General features: G+C 40.0%; 1 protein-coding gene across 2 annotated transcripts in view; it reads left to right on the plus strand.

The window, feature by feature from the left end:
• Positions 1–11,279: 11,279 nt before the first annotated feature.
• The window catches only part of FERMT1 (FERM domain containing kindlin 1), a 46,031-nt gene continuing 30,734 nt past the window's right edge, over positions 11,280–26,576 (plus strand). For both annotated transcript variants that reach the window (XM_081940246.1, XM_081940247.1), the window contains exons 1-4: positions 11,280–11,425; positions 17,108–17,262; positions 18,514–18,747; positions 26,159–26,305. In XM_081940246.1, the coding sequence (XP_081796372.1) occupies positions 17,112–17,262; positions 18,514–18,747; positions 26,159–26,305 (532 nt within the window). In that variant the 5' untranslated portion in view covers positions 11,280–11,425; positions 17,108–17,111. The remainder of the gene's footprint in view (positions 11,426–17,107; positions 17,263–18,513; positions 18,748–26,158; positions 26,306–26,576) is intronic.

The raw sequence follows: 26,576 nt of genomic DNA on the forward strand, positions 1-26,576 counted from the left end.
ATCTTATACACTGAATACAGCATTTTTTGCCTCCCAAAACTCTGCCCACTTCACCAAAATGACTGTGCATAGCCTTTAGGTGGTTTTCAGAGTGATCCTGGGGGCTGTGGAGGGCATAAATGAGCAAAAAAAGGGCCATTTTTTGCTCAACTTTGCCCCCCCCCCTAGCCCCCAGGAGCACTCTAGAAGCCTCTTAAAGGCTATTCATGCCCTTTAAAAAATAGGCCCATTTTCGTGGGAGAGTGCAAAATCTTTTTTTTTAATTTGCCTCTTCAAAATCTTGGTGCGTCTTATACTCCGAAAAATACGGTAGTTAATTCGCATTTAATGTTAAGGGTTCAAAGAATGTCAGGCTGAATGATCGGCCCCACACATTTTCACCTCACCAAATCTGGCCCTCCTCGCAAAAAGTTTGGACACCCCTGGAATATGTGCTTCTGGATCAGTGTAACTTGAGCATGATTATACAGCTGCTGTTTTGGTGCCAGGAAGCACTTTGAGAAACAAATCACCAAACAATTGCCTCAGGACTGAAATATATTTGTGTGTATTGAGCAATTGCACTGGCAGAAATGCAGGGGAGTTCAGTGGAAGTGCCCAGGTGTTTTTCCAGGCGGGGCAGAGGAGGGAAGGACAGAAATGGAAATCCTTCACCCATTTTGAAGTTAGAAGAAAAGAGGAGGCCTTCCTGAGATTCTGTTTTTGGAAAGCAGACCAACTGCTAGTAGCTGGAAATGAATGATATCCAAATCTTTACCTCATCTCCTCCAGTGGAAATCAGTTAGTTTTTAGAAAGGGATATGGGTAGTCCTCAAGTCACGATCAAAATTGAGCCCAAAATTTATGTTGTTAAGTGAAACATTTGTTAAGTGAGTTTGCCCCATTTTACGAGTTTCCTTGCAACCGTTGTTAAGAGAATCATTGCATTTGTTAAGTTAATAACACAGTTGTTAAGTGAATCCTAACTTTGCTTGTCAGGAGGTTGCAAAAACTGATCACATGACCCCTGGGATACTCCAGATGTCATAACTATAAATCAGTTGCCAAGCATCTAAATTTTGATCATATGACCATGGGGATTTTGCAATGGGCATGTGAAAAACGGCCATAAGTCACTTCTTTCAATGCTGTTGTAACTTTGAATGGTCAATAAATGAATAAATCGAGGACTATCTGTATTATTGTCTCGTCACAGTTTACTTTCATAATTCAAGGCATGAATTCTGTACAGAATTGATAGAAAGGAGTCCCAAAGGTGCTTTTTTTTTTCCAAGAGGCAAATGGACTTTCTGGTTTTTCTTTGAAGATGTTTCGCTTCTTACCTAAGAAGCTTCTTCAGCTCTGAACAATCAACCAATGGAACAGCTTCAGTAGTTGTGGGAGCTTCGTCACTGGAAGCTTTCAAGAAGAGACTGGACTGCCATTTGTCAGAAATGATGTGTAGGGTCTCCTGCTTGGATGGGGGGTTGGACTAGAAGACCTACAAGGTCCCTTCTAAGTCTGTTAAGAACCAGAAAGTTCAGTTGCCTCTCGAAGAAAAAGCACCTTTAGGACAACCATGACCTGGATGACTGGGACAGGAGCTCACTCTGTTACACAGCACTAGGGATTCGAACCGCCAAACTGCGGACTTTTCTGATCAACAAGCTCAGCATCTTAGCCACTGAGCCAACACGTCCCTTAAATACACATTAAAAAAAGCCAAAAAGTTTTTATCATATTCCATCATTTGGCTTTGGTGAGATTAGTTTAATTTAGAAATGCTAACAGGGTTACAGGTATTAATAATCTGGAAAGAACCGTATACAGTTAAAAATTCAAATCCCAGTAAACTACTGCCAGTTTTCTTGCAGAATCATTCCTTTTTCCAGTTGCCTTCATTAGTCGTTTACAACAGGGTAGATAGCTTGTAGACACAGACCTGTCCCTACTTGTACCTAGCTGTAACACAATCATATCTGGGCACCACGGATTTTCCCCAACAGCACTGCCTTCATCCTGTCCCCAGGACATGACTCAAATTGCCCTAGGTTATCATTAGCTGTAATAATAATAATAGATTCCAATAGTATTTTCCCTGCTTACTATACTATTATCCAAGGACAGCCTCAAGGTGGGTAAAATCTGTTAGGTGTACAGGTGAAGTAGCAAGAGGGTATGATGAGAGAGATGTTTGTTTGGCCTCACACACTGGTGGAAGCAGGTCCCTTCATGCTGCTTCTCAATCAGATCCATCTACTACCATTTCTCAATACTCTCCCCAAAAAAGCAGGATAAAATTTGACATATGAAATGTTTAAAAAGTATTATTTTCAGGGAGAGGATCATTACCGAGCAAATCTCCCGGAATGACATGGTGGAGACTTGTAGTTACTATACACAGTCCTAGCTCTGTACTGCTGCATTGCTGGACTCCTGGACAAGTCAACTTTTGTGTAGCACAATTATCATTTGTAACATGGTCATTGGCTTTTGTGGAGCAGTCAGATCACACCATAACCAAAACAAGGACCGACCTTTTTCCACGTATGCAAAAGGAGGAGCAGCAATGTTTTGCATGCCTTGTTACAATCAATGAGTTGCATTTGTGCTGGTCTAGGACAATAATGATGGTTTGATTAATTGATTGACTGATTGACTGATTGATTGACTGATTGAGTTGAATCTTGCATAACTTGCGGACTGTCTGTGTTTAAATATAAAGCACAGGTTGGAGCAGGAACGGCTGCTATGTCAGGGGTTTGGTGCAATGGTGCTGGACTCTCCTGGCTCACTTTTATGGTCTTTCCTGTTTTGTGCAAGACTGAAACATTGTGAAGTGAAATAAAAGAAAAAGGATATAGCTTTCTTTGTGATGTTTCCTACCCTTGTATTCGAACTGTAACCAAATGAGCTGCAAGAATTGAGGTGCACAAAACAGATAAAATAATGCAAGCATCACACCATACCATACCCCATTCCTATTGAAAAAGGAGCTTAGTGGATGTCTATGGACATCCAGGTCATGGTTGTCCCAAAGGTGGCTTTTCAAGAGGCAACTGGACTTTCTGGTTTTTCTTTGAAGACATTTTGCTTCTCATCCAAAGAGCTTCTTCAGCTCTGAAATGGGAAATGTCTTGCTGGCAGATAAAAAATATGGGGATGGGAGTGTTCAGAAAATTGGGGAGAAAGGGAATAGCAAAAGACAGAAAGCAGACAGCAGAAGTAATTGTCTGCCCATCAAGTGAATGCAGATCTTAGACAAAAGAGAGAGAGAGAGAGATTTTTGATCTCTGATTTCCCACATAAAATAAATTCAAAGGTAGTTGGAACTCAGGGAAGGAAAATCTGCGGGCCAAAACCCAGAGGCCTTGAGCAATGCGGAAGGAGAGAGAGATTATAGGAACAGTAGTTAAATAAAAATGTGTCTTTCTTGCTGCATTTGCCAAGATTATTTCTCATGTGCAAGCAAGGAGCTACTTGGGCTTGTGGGAAATTATTTTTTTCTTTTCTTTTCCTTTCTTTTCTTTTCCTTTCTTTTCTTTTCTTTCGCCAATTCTTATCCATCTGTGTTCAGCAAACACTTACCCAAAGCACAAATTAAGTCTTCAAATGTTGTGTGCCACACTTACAATGCACATAAAAATATGAAACATAAAAGCTGTCTTTTGGTTCAAATCAAAATCGCACGCAAGAATGCATTTATATGTAAGGAATTATATTAGGCTTCCCAGGCTTTATCCTACATGAACAGGAGGAGGAATACACACACACACACACACACACACACACAGACACACAGACACACACACACAGACACACATGGTGTGTGTGTGTGTGTGTGTATTTTTAAATACATATGTCAGAAAGTTATTCCCTTGCTTTGCTCTGTTTAAATAGCCCAGAAAAAGTTTTTAATACTTGGTCATGTTGTTATAACCCTGGTCAGGAGAAGATAGATAAAAGGTTTTCAAAAGAGCTGTGGTGGCGCAGTGGTTAGAATGGAGTACTGGAGGCTACTTCTGCTGACTGCTGATTGCCAGCGGTTTGGCAGTTCAAGTCCCACCAGCTCAAGGTTGACTCATCCTTCCATCCTTCCGAGGTCAGTGAAATGAGGACCCAGATTGTTGGGGCAATATGCTCAGTCTGTAAACCACTTAGAGAGGGATGTAAAGCACTGTGAAGAGGTATATATGTCTAAGTGCTACTGCTAAGTGCTATTCTGTCAGGGCCCTTCTTCCCAGGGTTCCCCCATAAAAGAAAATTGTCACAGACTGCCATCAGTCAGGCTATCCCAAAGATGCTTTTGAAAGAGCAACTAGACTTTCTTCGTTTTTTCGCTTTGCTTCTCATCCAAGAAACTTCTTCGGTTCTAACTGAATTGAGCTCTACATTAGAACTGAAGAAGCTTCTGGGATGAGAAGCAAAATGCCTTCAAGGAAACAATGAAGGAATTCCAGTTGCCCTTTGGGAAAATCATGACCCGGACGACTGAGAATCTCCATAGACATCAGTCAGGCTGCATCCTCTGAAACCAACTTATTTATCTTAGTGGGGCATTCCAGCCTAGATTTCTTCCTTCATCCCAGCTCTAGGAAAATAGAAAAGAAGGTGTTAGGGATCTTCCTGCAAAGTTAAGAAACATATAACTTAACACAGAACAGTAATGATCCTGAAACACAAGGGGTAGCTATACAACTATTCTACTGAGACATGGGGAGGAGGTTGCTCTGAGAAATTATGTTACTGGAACACAAGAGGTAGCTATGCAGCCATGGAAGTGTATAGAAATGAAATGGTGAGAATATTCCAGCTCCTCCTATCGCCTATTCACTCCTTGAATAAATTTCCTGGACCTCCACCCTCCAGCTTCAATGCTGATAAGTAAGCTTTCTTCTTACTCCTTTCTCTTTTTTCTCCTGTTGCTCTGTTTTCTCTTTTATACAATTTCATTGTATTTAAGTACAATGACAATGAAGATTATACTTACTTACTTACTTTTAAGCAATTATCTCCAAATTCATACACTATAGGACAGTGATGGCTAACCTTTTTTGGATCGTGTGCCAAAAATGGGGGGAGCACAGGGTGTCTTGCGTGTAAACCCATACCCATAATGCTATGCGCGCAACTCACCCACCTCCCGCTTTTGGCACGTTTTTTTCATCCTCCCCAGGCTCCAGAAGCTTTCTGCAAAGTTGGCCTCACCTTTACCTGAATATAGAGGCTGTATGTAACCCCCTCAAGCCCACCTTTTTGAACTAAAAGGAGTAGAATATGGAAAACCCGATATCAGACGTGCATAGTGTGTTTATTTGGACAGGATATGTATTTTTATATATTGCATTTATTTATTTTGTCAAGCATGCATAAGGTAGCCTGTCTACAGCATTCGTTTTTTAACATAGAAGTAACCCCAAGCAAATATGTGCTTTGCAGGTTTATAACAAGATTTCCCATTGCACAAAGATCAAAACTCAAAATGCCTGCATTCGTCTTACCTTGTGAACAATAACCTGCCTTTATTAATTAAATTGTTTATTTTGGTGGCACTGACTCCAAAATAAAATGTAGTATAAAGCAACAAACAGAAAAAGAATAAGAAGAAAAAGAAAAGAAAATAGAAGACAAAGCTGGTAGGTAGACATTCAAAAGTGCTTTTTCAAGAGGCAACTGGACTCCTCTGAGCTGAAAAACCCTCTTGGATGAGAAATGAAATGTCTTCAAAGAAAAAAACCAGAAAGTCCAGTTACTTCTGGGAAAAGCACCTTTGGGACAACCATGACTAGGATGACTGAGAATCTCCATAGACATTTAAATATTCAAAAACATTTCACCAACATCTAATATTAACATCTAACTTTGGCACTAGCCAAAGCCTGTGAAAACAGCCAGGTCTTCTGGTCTTCTGAAATGCAAACAGGATAGTCGACTCATTCAGTGACTTTAAAATTACAACAGTACTAAACAAGTAATATAACCGATGCTCAAAGTTTCAGCCATCCCAGGACCTCCACACTGAAGTGATTGCGATCTGGGTACTTGGCAACTGGTCCACACCAGTGACGTGCAGTCAGGTGAGGCAAGTGAGGCACAGCCTCACCACTCTCATCATGAAAAAAAAAGTAAAAGGAAAAAGCTGAGCTAGTTACTGCCTCATCGTGGATGACTCTGCTTAACTGTTAAAAAAAGCTGGAAAAGGTATGTGTGGGTTGGAGGGAGGGGGAGGAATTCAAACTTCATCCTCCTGGTGCTGTGCAGGGCTTTGGGCAAAGGCTGGAGGGAAGGACCCTGGCTCGCTTGTGCTCTCCCTCCCCAAGAGTAGTTTGATTGCAGGCAGAGCCATGTTGTGGGGCCAGTGTGTGTGCTACAGCATGGCTCTTTGCCTGGCTTCCTGCCTCCTCCTGTGGTCTCCTCACTGGTGCTCTCCCTCCCCAAGTGTAGTGACTTCCTCCCCAGGCCCCCATTCATTTCTCTCTCTCACACACACAGCTGGATAAAACTATATAAAAATCTAACCCAGCTTCACTGATTACAAGTTTGAAAAGGCAACGTGGCTCCGCCTGCAATCAAACTACACTTGGGGAGGGAGAGCACAAGCGAGCACTGAGGAGACCACAGGAGGAGGCAGGAAGCCAGGCAAAGAGCCATGCTGTAGTACACACACTTCCCCACAGCCTCTTTCTTTTGGAAGGCTCAGATCGGCTCCCCTCCGGCTTCTCTGCCTCTCCTCTCACCCCAGCCTGCCAGCAGGAGGTGGTGGGTGGGCTTTATTATGTTCCAGGCATTTCCCACCCAGACAGCAGGCTGCATTTGCAATGGTGGAGGTGTTTGGGAAAGGCAGCAGGGGAATGGGGGGGGATGGCAGAGGAGCTGCTTTCAAGCCACTGGAAAAGATATCCAATCCAACTTTTGTGTGTGGGGGGGTTTGTTTGAGAGTGAGTGAGAGAGGGAAGGGGTAGGAGAGATAGTCCAATCCAACTTCTGTGTGTGTGTGTGTGAGTGTGTGTGTGTGTGTTTGAGAGAGGGGGAGGAAGGGAGAGAGGGAGGAAGGAGGGGAAGGAGAAGAAAAAGAAAAAGAAAGAAGGAGCAAAGGAGAAAAACAAATGCTGTCGCTTTAAATTAGAACTGAGCATGCCTGGCTGTGGAATTCTGGGAGTTGAAGTCCACAAGTCTAAAAATATTTGAAACCCAGCACTGTGTCAGTGCCTCACCAGTCATAAACCTCACCGCACGTCACTGGTCCACACTATGACAACAATGTCCTCCGGTCACAGAATCACCATTCGTAACCTTCCTTGCTGGCTTTTCACATACAAAGTCAATGGGGAAGATAGCAGGGAAGGTCATAAGTTAACCCTGTAAGTTGCTTTCCCTTCCATTGCTGTTTCTCCCAAGCAGCCCAACTCTCTCTTCAACTGGTAAGAAGTAACAACAGGAGCAGTTTTCAAATGGTTTAGTTTTCATTGGAAGACCATCCAATCTTCCGGGATCTGGAGTTTTTTCATACCATTGTTTTTATTTATAAAACTATAGGCAAAGCAAGACCAGGGAGTAACCCCCATGCATTCCTAGTAATTAGTAGGTATCCTGCCCACTTCATATCCCTAAAAACAGGAATAGCTGTTCAGCCAACTCTCCTCTTTCCATATACATCTTTTTGTTGCTGTGGTTCAGGGATTTCTAAACAGCTGCTTTTTAAACACTAGCTTTAATATCCTCTCCTTCTTGCCTGCAACTCCCTAGACCCCTAGATCCAAGGAACCTGCTTCAGGAAGGGGAATTTTGCTTTGCTGAGACTTGCTGTTTGGGGAAGATATTCATGGCTCTTGTCCATAGTGCTGAGCCAAGTTTCAAACACATATAATTTAGTCCTAGATACACAGAAAGAGGAAACCATTCTCCCCATTTGGAAGATTTACTGGGTAAAGCAGCACCTGCTGGTTTTTTCTACTACAGGTAGTCCTGTATACTTACAACAGTTCATTTAGTGACCGTTCAAAGTTACAATGGCACGGAAAAAAGTGACTTATGACCATTTTTTCACAATTACAACCTTTGCAGCATTCCCCATGATCATGTGATCAAAATTCAGATGCGCGGCAACTGGTCCATGTCTACGACCATTACATGGAGTCATGTGATCACTGTGCGACCTTCCGACAAGCAAAGTCAATGGGGAAGCCAGACTCATTTAACAACTAGGTTACTAACTTATCAATTGCAGTGATTCACTTAACTGAGGCAAGAAAGTTCATAAAATGGAGCAAAATTCACTTTAAAAATGTCAACAACGGAAATTTTGGGTTCAATTGTGATCATAAGTTGAGAACTACCTGCACTGGTTTTTCATCCTGTTAAACGACGTCCTCATCTGAAGAAACTTACAACTCACCTTACAAACATTCCACCAAATTCATAGAAAATAGCTCTTGATTAAATACATAAAGAACTGCAACCAAATCTATTTAAGTATCTACAAACAAATTCTGTCAAAAGGAATACTATCATTGAAAATCAATGACAGGAGTAGGATTTATTCGTAATACTCAGCAGATCACAGGAAAATTCTATGGATTAAACTAAAAAGTCACAAAAAGATCCCCGAAGAAGGCAAACCAGTTTAATTTGGTTACAAGCTGAGTTTTGACTCACACGCATAAGGTGGATCAATGGGACGAACAATGTTTCCAAGCAAAATGTCACCGAATTTCAGAAGATTTTTTTTAGAATGCCTTAATTTTATTGGAACCCCATGTTTTCCAGCCATCTCTTCCATCTTTCCAAAAGCTAAGTTGAAAAGAAAAGTAGCAAAGCAGCAGAATGCCTTCAAATGGCAATGTAAGAAACCGAACCAATTAAATCTCATTACATCCACAACAGAGGTGTGTTGCTACCGGTTCGGCCCTGTTCGGCCAAACCAGTAGAGGAATTCAGGCCTGGGTCGCAGAACTGGCAACGACCCAGGTCTGCCAAGCCCCCGAACCAATTCCCTTGCCATCACTGGGCCGCTGCCATTTTGGTTTCTAGTGACTGTGCATGCGCAGTTGACCGTAAATTGTTCTGTGCATGCATGAAGAACAATTTATATTGAACAGTGTCCATGCGCGCAGCGGTAATAAAACCGGCAGCAACCCACCCGATCCACAAGAGTTGGAAATCAGTTCATGATTTGGAAATCTCATAGTATCAATAACCTGAATAAAAGTGGTGTTTGCTAAGGTGATGCATGTTTATCAAATCTGTAGGGCTTTTAAGAGAATTCCATTGAGCCAATTCATTTTTTCCCCCTTTCTTCTCTGTACATTTTCCTGCTTTTTCTTTAAGAACAAACTGGTCCAGAATAATACCTTACCTAGCCTAAAGTTGTTCCTGGGTTTGGCTCTGGAAACTTGCCAATCGGAATTCTACAAGTGTTGTCCATTCTTTTCCTTTGTTGACCATATATGTCAGCGGTAAGTGCATATCAGCGGTAAGTGTAAGGATAATTAAAGGAGCTTATTAAGGAGGTGTTTGCCAAGATTACAGCTTTTGAATTTAAAAAGTAATTTCTATTCTTCTGAGATTTCCAGATAAGCCCTTCCTAGATTCAGAGCAAATGCTGTGCCATTTTCTTATCTCTTCCACAGTACAATTTCATGATATTGAAATATGTTATAATGCAGATTATGAGTGCCAGCGTAATATGGGCCAATTTTCCTCTAGCTAAACACATTCTAGGTACCTATAATTCATTTAAATTCTAGATATTATCACTTTTTTGTAACTTTAAAAGTTATTACACTTAATATAACTTTAGTGTCTACATTATAATTTAATATAGGCTGCATCTTGGCCCCGACTCATAAATGTTAGGTTGTTTTAAAAATGTATTTTAACTTTGTCTTAAACTTTATTTTGTTAATTATCTATTATGGATATAAATGTAGTTATATTCATAGAGCACTCTGGCTATACTGATCTACCACGATAATAAACTGAACTTATAATTACAATGTCAGCATAAAACATTGGGGAAACTGTGTAAATATTTAGAATTATTGGGAATAATAAAAACATCACCAAAGAAGTCCACATCTGACATTAAAATAACATTTTAATGTTTGTAAACCATCAGGGAAAAGTTTTGTGGAACAATCTGTCACTCTCCACAAGGTGGCCATCCACAAACACAACTGCCAAAGATAAATCAGTTTTCCAAATACTTAAAAACTCAAATTTCCTACAGGCTTCAGTAGCACTTAATCCCAGAAGACAGAGTAGTGAGATGCCATCAGTGATGACACAAGCATGAATGTACAAAAATGCATATATTCCATGCAGTAAACTTGTGTTTTTAACATTATATCACAGTATTAGCCTGCAAGGTTCTACCCAGCTCTTGGTTACTGTTGTTGCAACAGCCTAACACATCTACTCTTTTTAGAAATTATTCTTCAATATACCACTGCAATGTTAAAAACAATTCACGGGAGCAGCTCATGGCTGGGAGAATTACAGTTTAGCCCAACCAAAACATCCCAGAGGGGCTGTAATTCAGTTCCTGTTGGGTTTCAAAATGCCCAGTTACAACCCCACCACCTTCAGAAAGTTTGGGGCTTGTAGCCAGCTTAGAAGTTCAGAGGGAAGAATAGTTTTGTTTTATTCTTTTCAATTCTTCCAAAACAAAACTGGCCTGGACTGCGTAAATCCGGATGGGCAACTGATGGCAGATTTCTGTCTACTGCCATCCAGGGCTGATCCAGAGTTTTGTAGCCTAGATGACACAACTCTACAGGTAGTCCTCAACCTCAACAACAGTTCATTAGGTGACTATTCAAAGTTACATCACTGAAAAAAAGTGACTTATGACCATTTTGTCACACACCACTGCATCATTCCCCATGGTCACATGATCAAAATCCAGATGCGGAGTCATATTTATGAAAGTTGCTGGGTCCAGGGATCATGTCATCCCATTTTGCAACTTTCTGATAAGAAAAGTCACCGGGCAAACCAGTGTCACTTAACCATGTCATTAACTGACCAACTGCAGTGAATTCACTTCACAACTAAGGCAGGAGAGGTCATAAAATGGGACAAAAGTCACTTTTCACTTAGCAACGGAAGTGTTGGGCTCAATTGTGGCCATTAAGTCGAGGACTACCTGCATTTAAAATATTCAGATCGCAGGGCATGAAGCAAAAATACCTCACCCCACCCCACCCACTGTTCCCGGGGAGGAGGGGGGGGGTCTCCCACATAGCCGACGGAGGAGGAAGAAGAAGCAACTACTAACTGGGACACCTGCTGCTATTCACGGCCCCACCGCTTTGGAAGGTGGGGCTGGGGAGAGCGGCGGAGGTAAGCCACCTCCTCCGCCGGGAGTGCTCGTAACTGCGCCGAGGCTCTAGTCGGCGTCGGAAGTGGCGCGCGGGGGTTCTAAGCATTATCCGCGACTGAGCAGGTAGGAAATCTCAGCCCGGATTAACTCCGGATCATCCGGACTCTCCGGAAAAGTCGGTGATTTTTTCGTCCGGCGGGGAATTACGAGCTTCAGCGTACCAATAGGATCTCATGACGCATGCGTTTTGTGAATTGGGGGGGGGGGCGTACTAGCTTTATTGGCTGCATTCATACAACACTTTTAATGTTGTGTGATGGGTGTAATGTGGGTGTGATAAATCCTCGCAGCGTGCAATGTTTGCCTCGTGCCTTGCTTTTGTTTTTGAAGCCTCTCGGCCTGTACAAACTCAGAGCGTTGGGTTTAGGCTGTGATTATTCTTTTAAAAAGTTAAATACCTGGCCAAATCTGTTAGTTGAATAACAGGACACCAGAGTTGGAAAGGACCTTGGAGGTCTTCTACTCCAGCCCCCTGCTAGAGGAGACCCTATACCGTTTCAGATAAATTAGCTATCCAGTCTCTTTTTGAAAGCCTTAAAATCGTTAGTTGGTTTAAGTTGCACGGCCTGCAGGTTTTAAAAAAATCATCTAATGCAAAGAAAATAAATCGCTAACCGGAGATTAAGATTAAGGCACATTAGTAACACCCTTCCTAACCTAACCTGGTCTCCGAGCCCCGTTCAAGAGGACGGCGGAGATTGAAAGGTCCAGAGAGGATATAATCCCAAATGCAGGCGCTGGGTCCCATCTGATTTAGATGACTGTCCCACCTAGCAATGGGATCTCTGGCGTCCCTCGGAGTGTAACAATGGGATGCGCCGAGTGTTAACAATGGGGCAAAAACGGTCCCTCTGCTAGCCAGCCTCCCCTTGGGTCAGTGTACTTGCAGGAAGCGGGAGAAATCGTGGCGTCCGAGCTTGATCCCTGAGCCGCAAAAGAGAATTAAGGTATATGATTGTGGCAGCAGAACCAGCCAGGAGCCGCAGTCGTTGGGATCCTTAAAAACGCTCAACTGGTTCGAATCCCTAGTATAGAACTCCTGCGTGAGCAGGGGGTTGGACTAGATGGCCTCCAAGGTCCCTTCCCAACTCTGTTACTGTTAAGTTCCCTTTCTCGAGCCCCGATGGGAAGGCGTCGTTTCTCTGTTTAAAGCGAGGATGCTCGTCCATTCAGTGACTATATTTGTAATAAAGAAAAGAAAAGAAAATCCACCTTGGAGTAGGGAGCGGGAGGGATGTTTAAAAGCTCAGACGAAAAATACAAAACGATTTTGAAATAGAGACACTCCTGGGCAATGGTGTATTAGCAGACTAAGCACGTGCTTAGGGCACCAGGCCCAAAGGAGGCACCATAAAGTTGAGAAAGAAAAAGAACCAATGTACTTTGTACAGTATGTACAAAGGAGGGGGGCACCAAGCTTTGTCTGTGCTTAGGGCACCAGTGAGCCTTAATATACCACTAGTCCTGGAGACATTGGGCCGGAGTTACTTCCTTTTTTTTTCTGGTCACACTGTGTTGGACTTAGGTACAGTTAAGAAGAGACTGGACTTGTCTGAAATGGTATAGGATCTCCTGCTTGAGCAGGGGGCTGGGCTAGAAGACATACGAAGTCCCTTCCAGCTCTATTCTGATCTAAATAACCGAGAGCATTTGTTGAACTCTACTTGCCATTATTCTGGTTGCTGGAGGTTTTGAAAGGGTGATGGAAATATGGGGTCAGTGGTATCTAGAATTGTGTTTCTCTACCTTCCTAGCTTGGAGATGTTTGGACTTCAACTCCCAGAATCCCCTTGCCAACATTGCTGGCAGGCAAATTCTGGGAGTTGAAGTCCAAACACTGATAGAGGCTCACTTCTAAAATGAACAATGCGGATTACAGCTGGGGGGGGGGGGTGGAGTGTTCATAAGACTCACCTGTTCTGATTAGCAGGCCTGGCATAATTACAACTGTCCCTCCTGGCAAATGTATTATTATCTGGTTATCTTAGGGGTTTTTTAATTTGTTGTGTCTGTTTTAGGGATTTAAAACGTATATTTATATAGCTTTGTACAGTTCTTTTAATTGCATTTTAACCTCCTCCAAACTGTACATATTTAACTTTTTTATTGTATTTTGTGATATTCTTTATGGACTGTATACACCGCCCCGAGTCCCTTTTGGGAGAGGGGGCGGTCTAGAAGCACCAAATATAAATAAATAAATAAATAAATTCTCGGAGGGGTAAACTAAATCAAACAGAAAATTATTAGAATCTTCCTAAATAGGACATTGTGGAAGAAGATTTTACTAATTTAAATCTTTGAATGCCATGGCTTCAGAGAACAGTAGAAAGCTCTTGAAATAATATAAAATAATACAATCTTAAAGTGAGATTGCTCTTCAAGAAGATAAAAAAAAAGAGTTTCTGGCATGGTAGTTCTTTATTTAGATGATGATGGTGAAGAAGAAGAAGAATATGTTCTATTCCATTAATTCTGTACAGTTCTATACGTTCATCAGGTTATTATAATAAAATTCACAAACACATGATTGTGAATGTGCATTTTTAGAAAATGGTGCTGGAAGAGTGATATATAACCAAGAAGGAGGTGATATTCTGTTGGGATCTAATGCGTCAGCTGAAGTTTAACTAATGAGAAATAAAACACATACGGTTAGTCCTCTACTTACAACCACAGTTGTTCCCAAACTTTTTGTTGCTAAGCAAGGCATTTGTTAAGTGAGCTTTGTCCCATTTTATGTGCTTTTATTTATGACAGTGCAACTGTCATAAATAAATGCCAGTTGCCAAGCACCTGAATTTTGATCACATGCTGCAACAAGTCTGAAAACTAGTCATTTCAGTGCCTTTGTCATTTCGAACAGTCACTAAATGAATGGTTGTAAGTTGAGGTTTACCTCTATATTGACTATGATGTACAGAAGTACTTCTAAATGCTTTTTATTGAGGATGCAACACATCACCTAGATGTTAAAAACAAATGCAGCAAATTTATGACTGATTGCTTTTGTGGTTTCCAAACTAGCTGGTTTGAAACTTTGTACAGTACCACAAGTGCACAGATGTTATCCTCAGTCCTTAAAAGGCACCACACATTTTCCAACATGGTTAAGAGGCTGCTATTCTCAATTCAAGAAAAAAAAACCTCTAAGCTGGAGCCATTATCAAGCTGAAAAATATTAGTTAACAATGATCCTCCTATGAAATTTAGCCCTTGCAGTCAAGCAGAGTAAAACAACTGTTAGGAGTTGTTAAGGGATGTCTGAAAAGACCACAAATTGTTAGTTACTTAATAGGCTGTTGTGTGTTTTACTGCCAGACAGTGGGAGGAATGCTTGTGGAATCTTCTGCCTCAGGTGCCAAAATAACATCACCAGCCTTGGGTGGTGTGTCTCCACAATCTGTCTGTGCATGCTTATGCACATGTCATGTCCACCCCAGGGAGCAAACATTCTAGAACAAGGCCTGTTAGGAGATCAGATTAGATTTCCAGGAGCTGATTCATCACATCAAAAGTGATCTGAGGAGCCTGTTGATGTTGCTGGCTTTCCTGCCAGTTAGGGTCTTTAGCCAGGTTAAATTTTATTTGTTTATTCATTCATTCATTCATTCATTTATCAAATTTATACAGCTGCCTCTCACATAATGACACAGTGACTCTAGGCAGGTACAACAAAGCTAACAATATATAGAAAACATTTATTATTATAATACTTTATTCATTAAACATGAAACTCAGTCAACTGAACAGTCAAAAATGCATCACAAATACCATTGACTGGTGCTAATGGTTGATACGGGTTGTTTCCAGCGTCCTAGGTATCAACCAAGTACCTTCTTAAAATATATGATGTTCCGAGTAGCGCAGTTTTTTGCAGTTCCACTGGTGTTATTGCAGGAAGCCGCAATTTCTCGATGTATCTTATAAAATTCTTGGACATGGTACCAAGTGCCCTGATGACAATGGGTATCACTGTTACATGTTTCATCCATAATCGTGTAGTTTCGATGGCCAGGTCGCAGTATTTCACTATTTTTTCCAGTTCTTTTTCTTTGACGCTGTCATCGTCTGCTACCGCAATGTCAATAAATAGTACATTTCTATTTTTGACAACTGTGATATCTGGCATCAACAACAAAGCTAGCAACATATAGAAAACATTTATTATTAGTATTAGTGTTATATTATTATTATATTTTATTCATTAAACATGAAACTCAGTCAACTGAGATAATAAGTATTATATAGGATGTTGATTATAATTATTATCTAGGTCTAGGATTATTATCTATTACCTAGGATGCTGGCAGCAACCTGTATCAACCATCATCAGTCAATGATATTTGTGATACATTTTTAAATGTTCAGTTGACTTTCATATTTAATGAATAAAAGATATAATAATAACAATAACAACAATAACAATAACAACAACAATAACAACAATAATAATAATAACACTACAGTTTACATCCATGCGGTGACACTGATAGACTATACCTGCCCCAAAAATCAGGTGGCAGAGGATTATTACAAGTGAAGAAAAACATGCACTGCCTGATTATTTAAAAGAAAGTCAAGAACATCTATTAATCGAAGTAAATAACAAAAATCTACTGAAGGCTCAAGACGAAACAAGAATACAGAAAAGATGTGATAAAATCAAGAATGGAGAGTTGGCAGAACAAAGCATTGCATGGTCAATTTCTGGAAAAAATAAAAGATAAAGTGGACAGTGAAAAAACTTGGTTATGGTTAACAACAGGTACATTGAAGAAAGAAACAGAGCCACTAATCCTGGCTGCGCAAGAACAAGCTATCCGAACAAATGCCATTAAGGCCAAAATCGAAAAATCCTCTGATGATGCCAAATGCAGACTCTGCAAAGAAGTTGATGAAACTGTTGACCACATACTCAGTTGCTGTAAAAAAACCGCGCAGACTGACTATAAATTGCGGCACAATTCAGTAGCACAAATGATCCACTGGAATTTATGGAAAAATTATAATATTAAAACAACAACAAACTGGTGGGAACATAAGCCTGAAAAAGTCACTGAAAATCAGATGGTCAAGATCCTATGGGATTTTCGTATACAAACAGACAAAATACTGGAGCATAACACACCAGACATCACACTGGTTGAGAAAAATAAGGTTACAATCATAGACATCGCAATACCAGGTGATAGCAGGGTCGACAAGAAGGAACATGAAAAAATCGCGAAATACCAGGACCTAAAAATCAAAATTCAACAATTATGGCACAAACCAGCAGTGGTAATTCCAGTGGTAATCGGCACACTGGGTGCTATTCCAAAAGCACTGGAATTACATTTAAAACAGTTAAAACTTGACAAAATCACCATCAGTCAAATGCAAAAAGCTGCACTGCTTGGATCTGCATGTATATTACAAAAATACGTTACGACGTCCTAGGCCCCTGGGTGGGGCCCGACTAGTAATTAATGCCAAATCTGGCGAAACAACTGGCCGCTGTGATACAATTGAATAACAACAACAACAATATATTATTATTACTGTTATTGTTATTTTAAAATGTTAAAACTATAAAAAGAACAAAGCTAAAAGAGAAAAAATATATTGGATGAAGAGCAGATGTTAATAACAATGAAGCCACCTGAATATTTCACCATCATCTTAGAGAACAATGATACAATATAGAAATATATATATTCCTTCTTTTTAATTTTTTAAACAAATGTTGGAATTTTCCAACAGGACTATGATTTCTTTAAATGAATATGGTTCCAATTCCTGGGAGCTCAAAATCAGGGTTGATCATCATAATGGAGAAGAACAAAAAGAGATTCCTGTTCAAGTATCGGGAGAGCTTCATGTCGGAGGGCTGATGCTCAGACTTGTGGAAAAAATTGGTGAGTATAGTATTTTTAAAGGACAAAAGTATTAAGGCAACCTGAAGCAACCCCAAAATGAACAAAGTTTTATATACTTTATTCATTGTAGGGTTGCTTCAGGCTGCCTGAGTGTGTGTGTGTGTCTGTGTGTGTGTCTATGTTTGTGTGTGTGTGTATAAGCAGCTCATTCTATATTGTATATACAAGTGAATTAGAGCCTCCCAAATAATATACACATTTTGGTGTGTGTGAACCAATGTCCCTAATAGCAAATAGCAAAAGTTCTGCTTTTCCATTCAGCGTTTATTTATTTATTTTTCACATTTTTGAACCACTCACCTCCCTCAGAGGGGAAGGGAGATACTGGGCGGACATCATGAGCTACTGACACTGGGCTTCCAGTGAAGAAGCTTTCTAAGAAAAGCTGAAAGCTGTGCAGGTTTCTGCATGACAGATCACTTACACAGCTGCCCATTTGCTGCACACTTGTTTCATGCTGTTATGTCTGCCACCATCCCAGAAACATCTGGTGGGAACAACCCACACAGCATATGTGGGAGAGGTGGAGAGGTCATAACAAGCAGGGACTGATTTACAAGACCAGTATCACATATTAAGTCAGATTTTAGTATTTATATATAGCAGGCATTGAATTAATGCCATCAGTAGGTAGAATGAAAAGTTAGAATAGAAATTATTGTTTGCATATTTTATATTGGTTCTGTTTATTTGGAATATGTTATAAAATAATAAAACACAAGAAAGAAATGGCAAATGTTAAGCTCAGGATGATTATGTGTCATCAAGTCAGTGCTGACTCTTAACAACCACATTTTCTCAAGAATGCTCCGTCCCTAACCCCCAATCTTCCTGTCTTTGAACTGTACCCATCACCGCTGTACTACTTAAGCTCAAGAAAGTCACTTAATCCATCAGATGAAGTCAGTAAATTATAGATATGGCTCTAATATTTGCTAGGTTTGGTTTAAAGCTCCAAGGTAGGCCTAACTACGTTCTTCACCCACTTTTCCCAATAACCACCCATGAGGTAAGTTGAGCTGAGGGAAAGTGACTGGCCCAGGGAACACTGGATACAGAAAATGAGTTCTGTCTTACGAGCCATTTGCTTTCTCTGACTTTTTTAAGGCTAGATAGCTTACAAATGGTTCTAATGGGATACATGTCAGGTATAACCACGTCCTCAGCTTGGTGGCATTTGTGGTATCCTTTTCAAAGTTCCTGCTTTGCTTTGTTTTCTTTCTTTTTTAGGGATATCCCAAGATTGGTCAGACTATGCCCTTTGGTGGGAGCAAAAGAAATGCTGGCTCCTGAAAACTCATTGGACTCTAGATAAATATGGAGTGCAAGCAGATGCCATACTCTTGTTTAACCCTCAGCACAAAAATCTGCGCCTTTGTTTACCAAGCATGAAGATTGTGAGACTGAATGTTAGCTTCTCTTCTGTGGTATTCAGGGTTGTTGGGGACATCTGCAAGAGCCTTGGTAAGTGGCGTTCACATGTTCTGCCCTGATGTGCTTCCAGCAGATGTTGTAAGTGATGTCCACATCACTTGGGAATCTGTCTTGGGAATCTTCCATTCTATGTCTGAATTCTCATGGAGCACTGTTTCCAACAGTAACATGTATAACAGGATGATTTGATGAATACTGTCCATTTAATACAGGTGAATTTTTCAATGAACTAATAAGAATATTAGTAATAAGGATAGTCAGCTTCTTTGTTACTTTGTTAGTCAGCTTCTTTGTTACTTTCATAATTATTCTCTAGTACTTCCCTAAGTATGAGAGCCAATTTGTTGTAATGGTTAAGAGGGCTGTTGTAATGGTTAGGGCACAAGGCTAGAAACTAGGAGACTGTAAATTCTACTTCCACCTTGGGCATGAAGCTAGCTGGATGACCTTGGGCCTTCAGTCCTAAGAAGGAGGCAATGGCAAACCATTTCTGAAAAACCTTGCCAAAAAAACTTCAGAAACTTGTCCAGGTAATTGCCAGGAGTCAACACTGATTTGAAGACACAGGGGGGAAAAGTTCTTTAAGTTAATCCAAAATTAATTTCTTCATATTCAGAGTGATGGCTAACACCATCCATCATGTTCATCCATTCCAAGCTTATCAATCACATCCCTTTCAGAGGCAGCCTACAGAATAGCAGCCCCGATGAGATATGAAGACATAGCGCTTCTCCCTCTTTGGAACATCAGCCTTCTAGTTTATGAGAGAATAGATTTTGTTCGATAATTGCAATCTACATTTTCTCATATAACACTGAGTCACTTCTTTGGAACATTTCTTTTTCCATCACTTCGTTTTTGTAGCAGGTCCAAGATATAAGTTATTGCCTGCTTGATGTGAAGATCAAGGTTCTCATCTACTCCTACCTATACAAGCCAAACAAGCTGTGATCGAATTTTGCTTCAACACTGGCATCTTCCCACACTGAGTAGCTGGATGCAAAAGAGAAGAGGGCTCTTTAATTTTTAACATTTCACTGCAAGTACGGTACCTTGCCATGCAAATTATAGTTGGTGGCTAGGGCATTTCCATACCATGTACATTTGGACACAACCTCTCTGCTTCTTTTAAGCCTTTTATCTATGGAATTCTCTCCTGGAATTCTAAGACAGTGTAACCAGATCCTCACATCTGAAAGTTAACCAGGTTGAGGAAAGCACAATTGGCTGTGTATTACCAGTTCAAGATTCTAAAGTTTGCATAGTTTGATTTATAATTCTAAAATCTGTTGAAAGTAAAGGGAAAACGAGAGCATAATTTTAGGCTGGGCAAGGCAGTAGTTTGAATTTTAAAGGCAGTTTAGCTGAGACTTTCACGTCCATTGACAGCCTGGGGAATTATTGCAATTGTTTTATTGTGATTTTTTTAAAGGTTTCAGTTCAACAGATTTGAGAGAAATACCATTGAATTCTGCATTCTCTTAAATATAAAGAAAATGGGATCTTGGCTCAATAAGACCAATGCCCAATAAAGTTTGTTCCTACAAGTGTAATGACCAATGAAAAAAAGTATTTGGAGCTTATTTTACCCAAAGCAAATCATTCACTATTCTGAGAATTTCTGCAGAGCTGCCCATTGCTGCTTATTGTTTTCACCCACTCAAGAGGAACATCAATTACATGTTTTAAAAAAGCAGAACAAGATGTGTCTACACATATCTCAGGATGAAGGGGAGGCAGGATAGGACTTGCTGTGCAAAGAACCATTCCTACTATATATGAGAAATTTATCGGTTAGAGGAATCATCATTCAGGAGGGGAAGTAATACAAGATCTTTGATCAGGAAAACATCTATCTAGACATCTAGACTACCTGAGGCTTTATTCTGCATGCTTCAAAGTTCCCCAAATCACATGGTATTATTCAATGGCAAAGCATCAAAACAGCCACAACTCCCTGTCCATGTTCAGTGGAAACCTTAAAAAACCCCAAAATGTGTTTAAAACTCCTGAAGTTAGATAATTGCACAAGATCAGGCTGCTGATTTCTAATGGGACTTCAGATAGTCTGTTTGTAGTCTTTGGTTCCTGTAATGTAAGAACAGCATTTATTTTGTGTGTGCTCTTTGTGCTGTTAAGTGTCATCTAAACTTAGAATGAAAGGGACAGAAAGTACCTTATAGATCAGTGGTGTCAAACTCACGGCATCACGTCATTATGTGAGATAGCGCTGCTTTTTTCCCTTTCGCTAAAATGGGGGTGGGCGTGGCCAGCATGTGACGCATCCGGCCCATGGGCCACGAGTTTTATACCCCTGTTATAGATCATCTAGTTAGGGATCCCCAAACTCTTCACCTCATCAACCCCATCATGAAGTTTCAGATTATTCATCAACCCCCCAAGACATCTTTATTAAAAAAATGAATAAATGCTACTTAAACTAATAATAATAATAATAAAAACAACAACAACAATAGCAGCAGCAGCAACAATGGACCTTTAAGAACCAATACTGACCCTGAGAACTCTGATCTACTCTAAACCTTGCCAAGCAAGGAATCCTGGACTGAGACAAGACTCCATCTCCACACTGCATAATCTTGTTCCCTTCCTTCCCATCTTTAATCATATTTGTGTTAATATTTATTGTTTTGATATTTTAATATTTCATCTTATTTTCACCCAGTTGTAAGCCTCCTAGAGTCACCCCTTGATGAGAAGGGCAGCATACAAATGTAATAAATAAGTAAAATCCACAATTGCAGCATACCGGATAGACCATCAGCATCAAACATCTCCAGCAAAAGAAAATTCTACAATCTTCCTTGTGTATTTGATATTAGGTGAATTTTTTAAAGTCATGAACTCTGTTGGTTCATCTTGATAAATAAAACAGATAAAAATAAGTTACGGTTCTATGCATAGATCTATTTTTATTTACAGCTCTATGTTAAAGAGCAGGAAAGTTCTAAAATTAATGCAGTGGACTTCGCACTACTTTCATACTGATTTCCAGGTTTGGAGGTCCTTGAACTCAATAGCTTGTTGAGTATTGCTGTTTTAAAGCTATGAAGTTGTGAACAAGCATAACTTTGGTTTATTATTGTTCACCTCCCCAGGTGATATGCTACATTTTCTGCAGATGGAATGTATCACCTCAAGCCATGTTAACAGCTGTGCAATTCGCAATATAAATTCCTAGCACATGTCTGTAAACACACCACAATTACAATGATTAAAGCCTCAGGTATTGCTCAAGCAGGAATTTATCTCTAAAATATTTCTCACCACAAATAAGACTTGTATCAGCCTGCAGGAAAGGGTTGTAGGTGTATGTAGATGAGTAGATATGGGTATATGACTGTAGTGACAGGATAAAATATTATAGAAAATAAATGCACTAGAAGTCTCTCATAGTACAGGTACTAGTCACTGATTCATTTGTTAACTCAAAGAAAATCAAGCAGACTCTCTCATAGATATAAGATCATGTTTTTTCTTCACACAAGCCATTATAACTGCAAATAACACCTCCGTGAATTGTATTATTCCTTAACAGGAAATGGCCTGCTAAGAGTCATTCAGCTATCACTCTTAAATGAAAATGGTGAGGTAGGTAAAGTTAGGGATCTGTATAGAACAGGGAGGAATAATTTTGATGATGTTTCTTTGTGAATTAACTAGAAGAATGGAATATTGCTGAATTTTCACAAGCACACTGTAGGTGATATGATTGAATGAATTCTTCTGGCTTTTTCATAAGCCAAGGACATTGTTTGATGGAGATTTAGCAGAATAGAATTGCCTTTTTTTTCTAGACAGAAAGAATAGGAATTATGGGGCAACAGATCTGGAAGTTCCCAGCCTAGAGAAGGCCACACCAGAGAGACAGGTGGATAACTGAGTAGATGTTTGACTGGCTAGAGTGAGAAGATACACTAAAAAGGATCTGTATAATAGGTTTTTACAATGAAGCTCCACCTTGCCAGCATGGCTCTCAAGAGATCTCATAATCGCTTACTACCTATAAAGTCAGATGACAACCATTAAAACTTTCTTAAAGCATAAATGGTATAGTTAACATAAAAAAGGAACTGCAGTTGCCTTCCCATTTTAAACCTCCCTCAACTCCCTAAAAGTCAGTTATGCCCCTTTGCTATTTGAAGTCTGGAGGAATCTGAGCTCATATTACAGTGGAAAAGAAATATGATGAACTAGAGCTTCATATCATGACTATTTTTATCCTAAAGTAGTTCTCCCCAACTTGGTACACCTTCCAGATAGATTGGCCTTCAAGTTCCTGGATCTTGAGACAGTCAATCTCTAAACTCTATAATGCTACTTCTGTCAATCTTAGACGGTTTAAGCTGTTGGCAAAGTATGTTTAATTAGTGGCTATTTACTAAAGTATTGTAAAAGTAAAATATCTTTTGAGTTGAGTGCAAATTTGGCATTTATGGACACCTTTTTTCATAATCATACAAGTGATTGATCCCTACCTTTTTTATGATGTTTTTTTTGTAAAACAGCCTGCTGTTTCTCCAGTTTCCCTTCCAAATGTGTCCAATTCCTCTTAGCTTATTGAAATCATCCAGGGTCATCAGCTAGTGCTTCTATCTTATCTAAATAAGAGTTTCAGGTCAGTTTTAGGTCACTAATGTACTGAGAGTGCTGTGTGGTGGAGATTAAGACTTGATCATCTCACATCTTCTTTCTGCTGCTTTTATCAGTTGGGCTAGCTAGATGGAACCCGTTTTCCTCTCAGAAGCTCTTGGAAGCAAATGCCTTGAAAGCAGAAGCAGCAGAGAACTACTCTGTTTGATAGGTGTGGAATATGCTTTTCCTCTAAATAATGACTGCAGTTAAAGAGTGAAAGAAGGACAAGTTTCTGGGAGTCCAAGACCAACCATTTATACTTCAATAGAACTCTTTCAAGGAAGGTGACCTCTAGACTATTTGTTTGATTCTCGTCAAACCTGGTGCTTGAATTAGAGCAGCTTGCTTCCATTGCAACTTATCACTAGATAAGCGGTTTAACGTTAATAATTGGTTCCTGGTTATCTTGCTTTTCCCTCCCTGTTCTTTTTCCCTTTCTTGCTGTAAAGTCTTCTTACATTGATAGATTGTAGGACAGAAGTTTCCTTCTTTTATTCATTGTCTACTTTCTAGCTGGAAAGTGGTGTTTAAATGTTTTCACAAAATAAAGTTAAAGCAAAAGCAGATGCACTTCCAGTAACCACTAATGTTTTATTTGCCTACTCCATAATCCTGTTTCTCTGCTTCTTGTCCTAGCCGATTTTTTGAAACATAATACTTTAATGGAAGTAATATTCTTCTCGGTTCCATTTATTAAAAATTAACCCCATAGCTGATTTCAAAAGTACCGAAATTCCTATGGTGGTGAAGGATGTTTGCCTAGCTCTGCTTTGCAAAATAATTATTATGGTTGGTCAAGCAGCCACATGTTTAGACTGGTTTAGCATTTTTGCCCACCTAGCAAGTCCTTTTCAAGGACCTCAGAGAGGTAGATTTAATAATATTGATATTGCAGGATGTAAATGGTTCCAAATAAATCTAATTTTTGCCATTGATTGATGATGATTTTGTCAATGCCAATGTTGTTGTTGTTGGTATTATTATTATTATTATTATTATTATTATTATTATTATTATTATTATTATTATAAACTTTTATTCATTAATCATGAAACTCAGTCAACTGAATATTTAAAAAATGTATCACAAATATCATTGACTGGCACTTATGGTTGATACGGGTTAATAGCAGCCAACTAGGTATCAACCAAGTACCTTCTTAAAACGTACATTGTTCCGAGTAGCAAGTTTTTTGCAGTTCCACTAGTGTTATTGCAGGAAGCTGCAATTTCTTGATGTATTTTGTAAACTTCTTGGACATGGTGCCAAATGCCCCGATGACAATGGTTATCACTGTCACATGTTTCATCCATAATCACGTAGTTTCAGTTTATTATTTTTGCTGTTAGTTGCGAAGTCATGTCCGACCCATCGCGACCCCATGGAAACCGTTCCTCCAGGCCTTCCTTGTCCTCTACCATCCTCTGGAGTCCATTTAGATTCACGCCTACAGCTTTGGTGACTCCATCCAGCCACCTCATTCTCTGTTGTCCCATTCTTCTTTTGCCCTCAATCTTTCCCAGCATTATTATTATCTCTTTTATTCATTAAACATGAAACTCAGTTAACTGGACATTTAAAATGTATCACCAGTACCATTGACTGGTGCTAATGGTTGATACAGGTTGCTGCCAGTGTCCTAGGTTATCAATCAAGTATCTTCTTAGAATATACGATGTTCCGAGTAGTGCAGTTTTTTGCCGTTCCGCTGGTGTTATTGCAGGAAGCTGCAATATTATTATTAATATTATTATGCCACTTAAGGACTCTGGATGGCTCATGAAATTAAAAGAGCACTCTCAATCTCCCTCTGCAAAGGCCTGAGCAAAGAGGCCAGTCTTCACAGTTCTTCTAAACAACAGCATAGAGGGAAAGCAACCAGATCTCAGGGACAACCTTGTTCAGAGGGCAGGCACTGCTATAGAGAAGGACACTTCTGGGTTCCTAAGAGATTATGCCATTTAATCAAAGGAAGACAGAGTGGTCTAATCCTCTAAGATAGAATTAAACGGACAGATGTTATGAGGGATATGAGATCCCTCAAGTAACCAGGCCTATATCATGAAGGGCTTTATGGGTAATCAGCACCTTGAATTGCACCCAGAAGCAAATCCCTCCCCCCCAACTAACATCAATAGGGTCTGGCCCTGGAGAAAGAAGGCAACCACCTTAAAATGGTTTTCCCAATCCACAACTCTTGGAGCCGACTCACAAGGATGCCATGGGCAACTGTACTGAAAGCCATTGACAGAACAAGAAGCACTAGGATGGATGCACCATCACCATCCTGACACAATTGACTAAGGCTGCCTCAGTACTAAATCCTGATCTGAAACCCAACTGAAATTGGCCCTCATAATCTGTTTCCTTTAGGGTGTCAACTCACAAAGCATTTGCATTGTTGCCATGGTGAGGAAAGGGGTGAAGGCTCATGAATTAATTAGGGCATCTTTCAGAAACCTGACATGGGGTTCTCCTCAGATGCAGATCAACCATATTTTCAACAAATTTCCCCAAAAAGAGAAGGTTGGAGACTGATGGTAGTCATCAAAAACCATTAGCTCCAAAGATGGCCTCTGGAGGAGACACATCACCTTCACTTTCAAAGCAGGAAAAACTCATTTTTTCAGAGAGACCAATAACCGTGGGATGGGCCCAAAACATGGCTCATCTTGTAACCTGTCCAGGAGGGCAAAAGAACACGATGTGTCAAATCGATGCCGTCTCTTGGATGATAGAACCCACTGGTCTTTCCAGCCTGTTGATATTTTCAATTGTGTTGCAGGTATTAGACGATCAGAAGAACTGTCTCTGCTGAGGCCAACCAATGAGATAAAAAAGAAAAAGAGAAAAGACAAAGAGAAGGACAAAGAACCTGTCATAGAAGATATTTTAAACCTGCACAATTCTCCAGTGAGTTTTGGATTGCCAGGTAACAGTGCAATACACAATACTGATTCTACTTATTTATTGGCTGCCTTCTCTATACATTGAAGTTTGAAAAGTAAGAACAAAAGGCCATGTAATTAATAGGTTAAAGAAACCTTCGAGCTTGTTACTCTATAAACCGGTTTTTAACATTGGCTATGCTGACTCAAAATGATAGGGATTATTGGGGGCCTCTGGATTGGAAATCCTGCCATCGGGAAAGAAGTAGAAGAAGTATTCAATTCAATTACACATTTTTAGGAATAAGAACTAAG

Source organism: Natrix helvetica, assembly GCF_964273705.1.
Source record: "Natrix helvetica genome assembly, chromosome: 2".
Lineage (NCBI taxonomy): Eukaryota > Metazoa > Chordata > Lepidosauria > Squamata > Natricidae > Natrix > Natrix helvetica.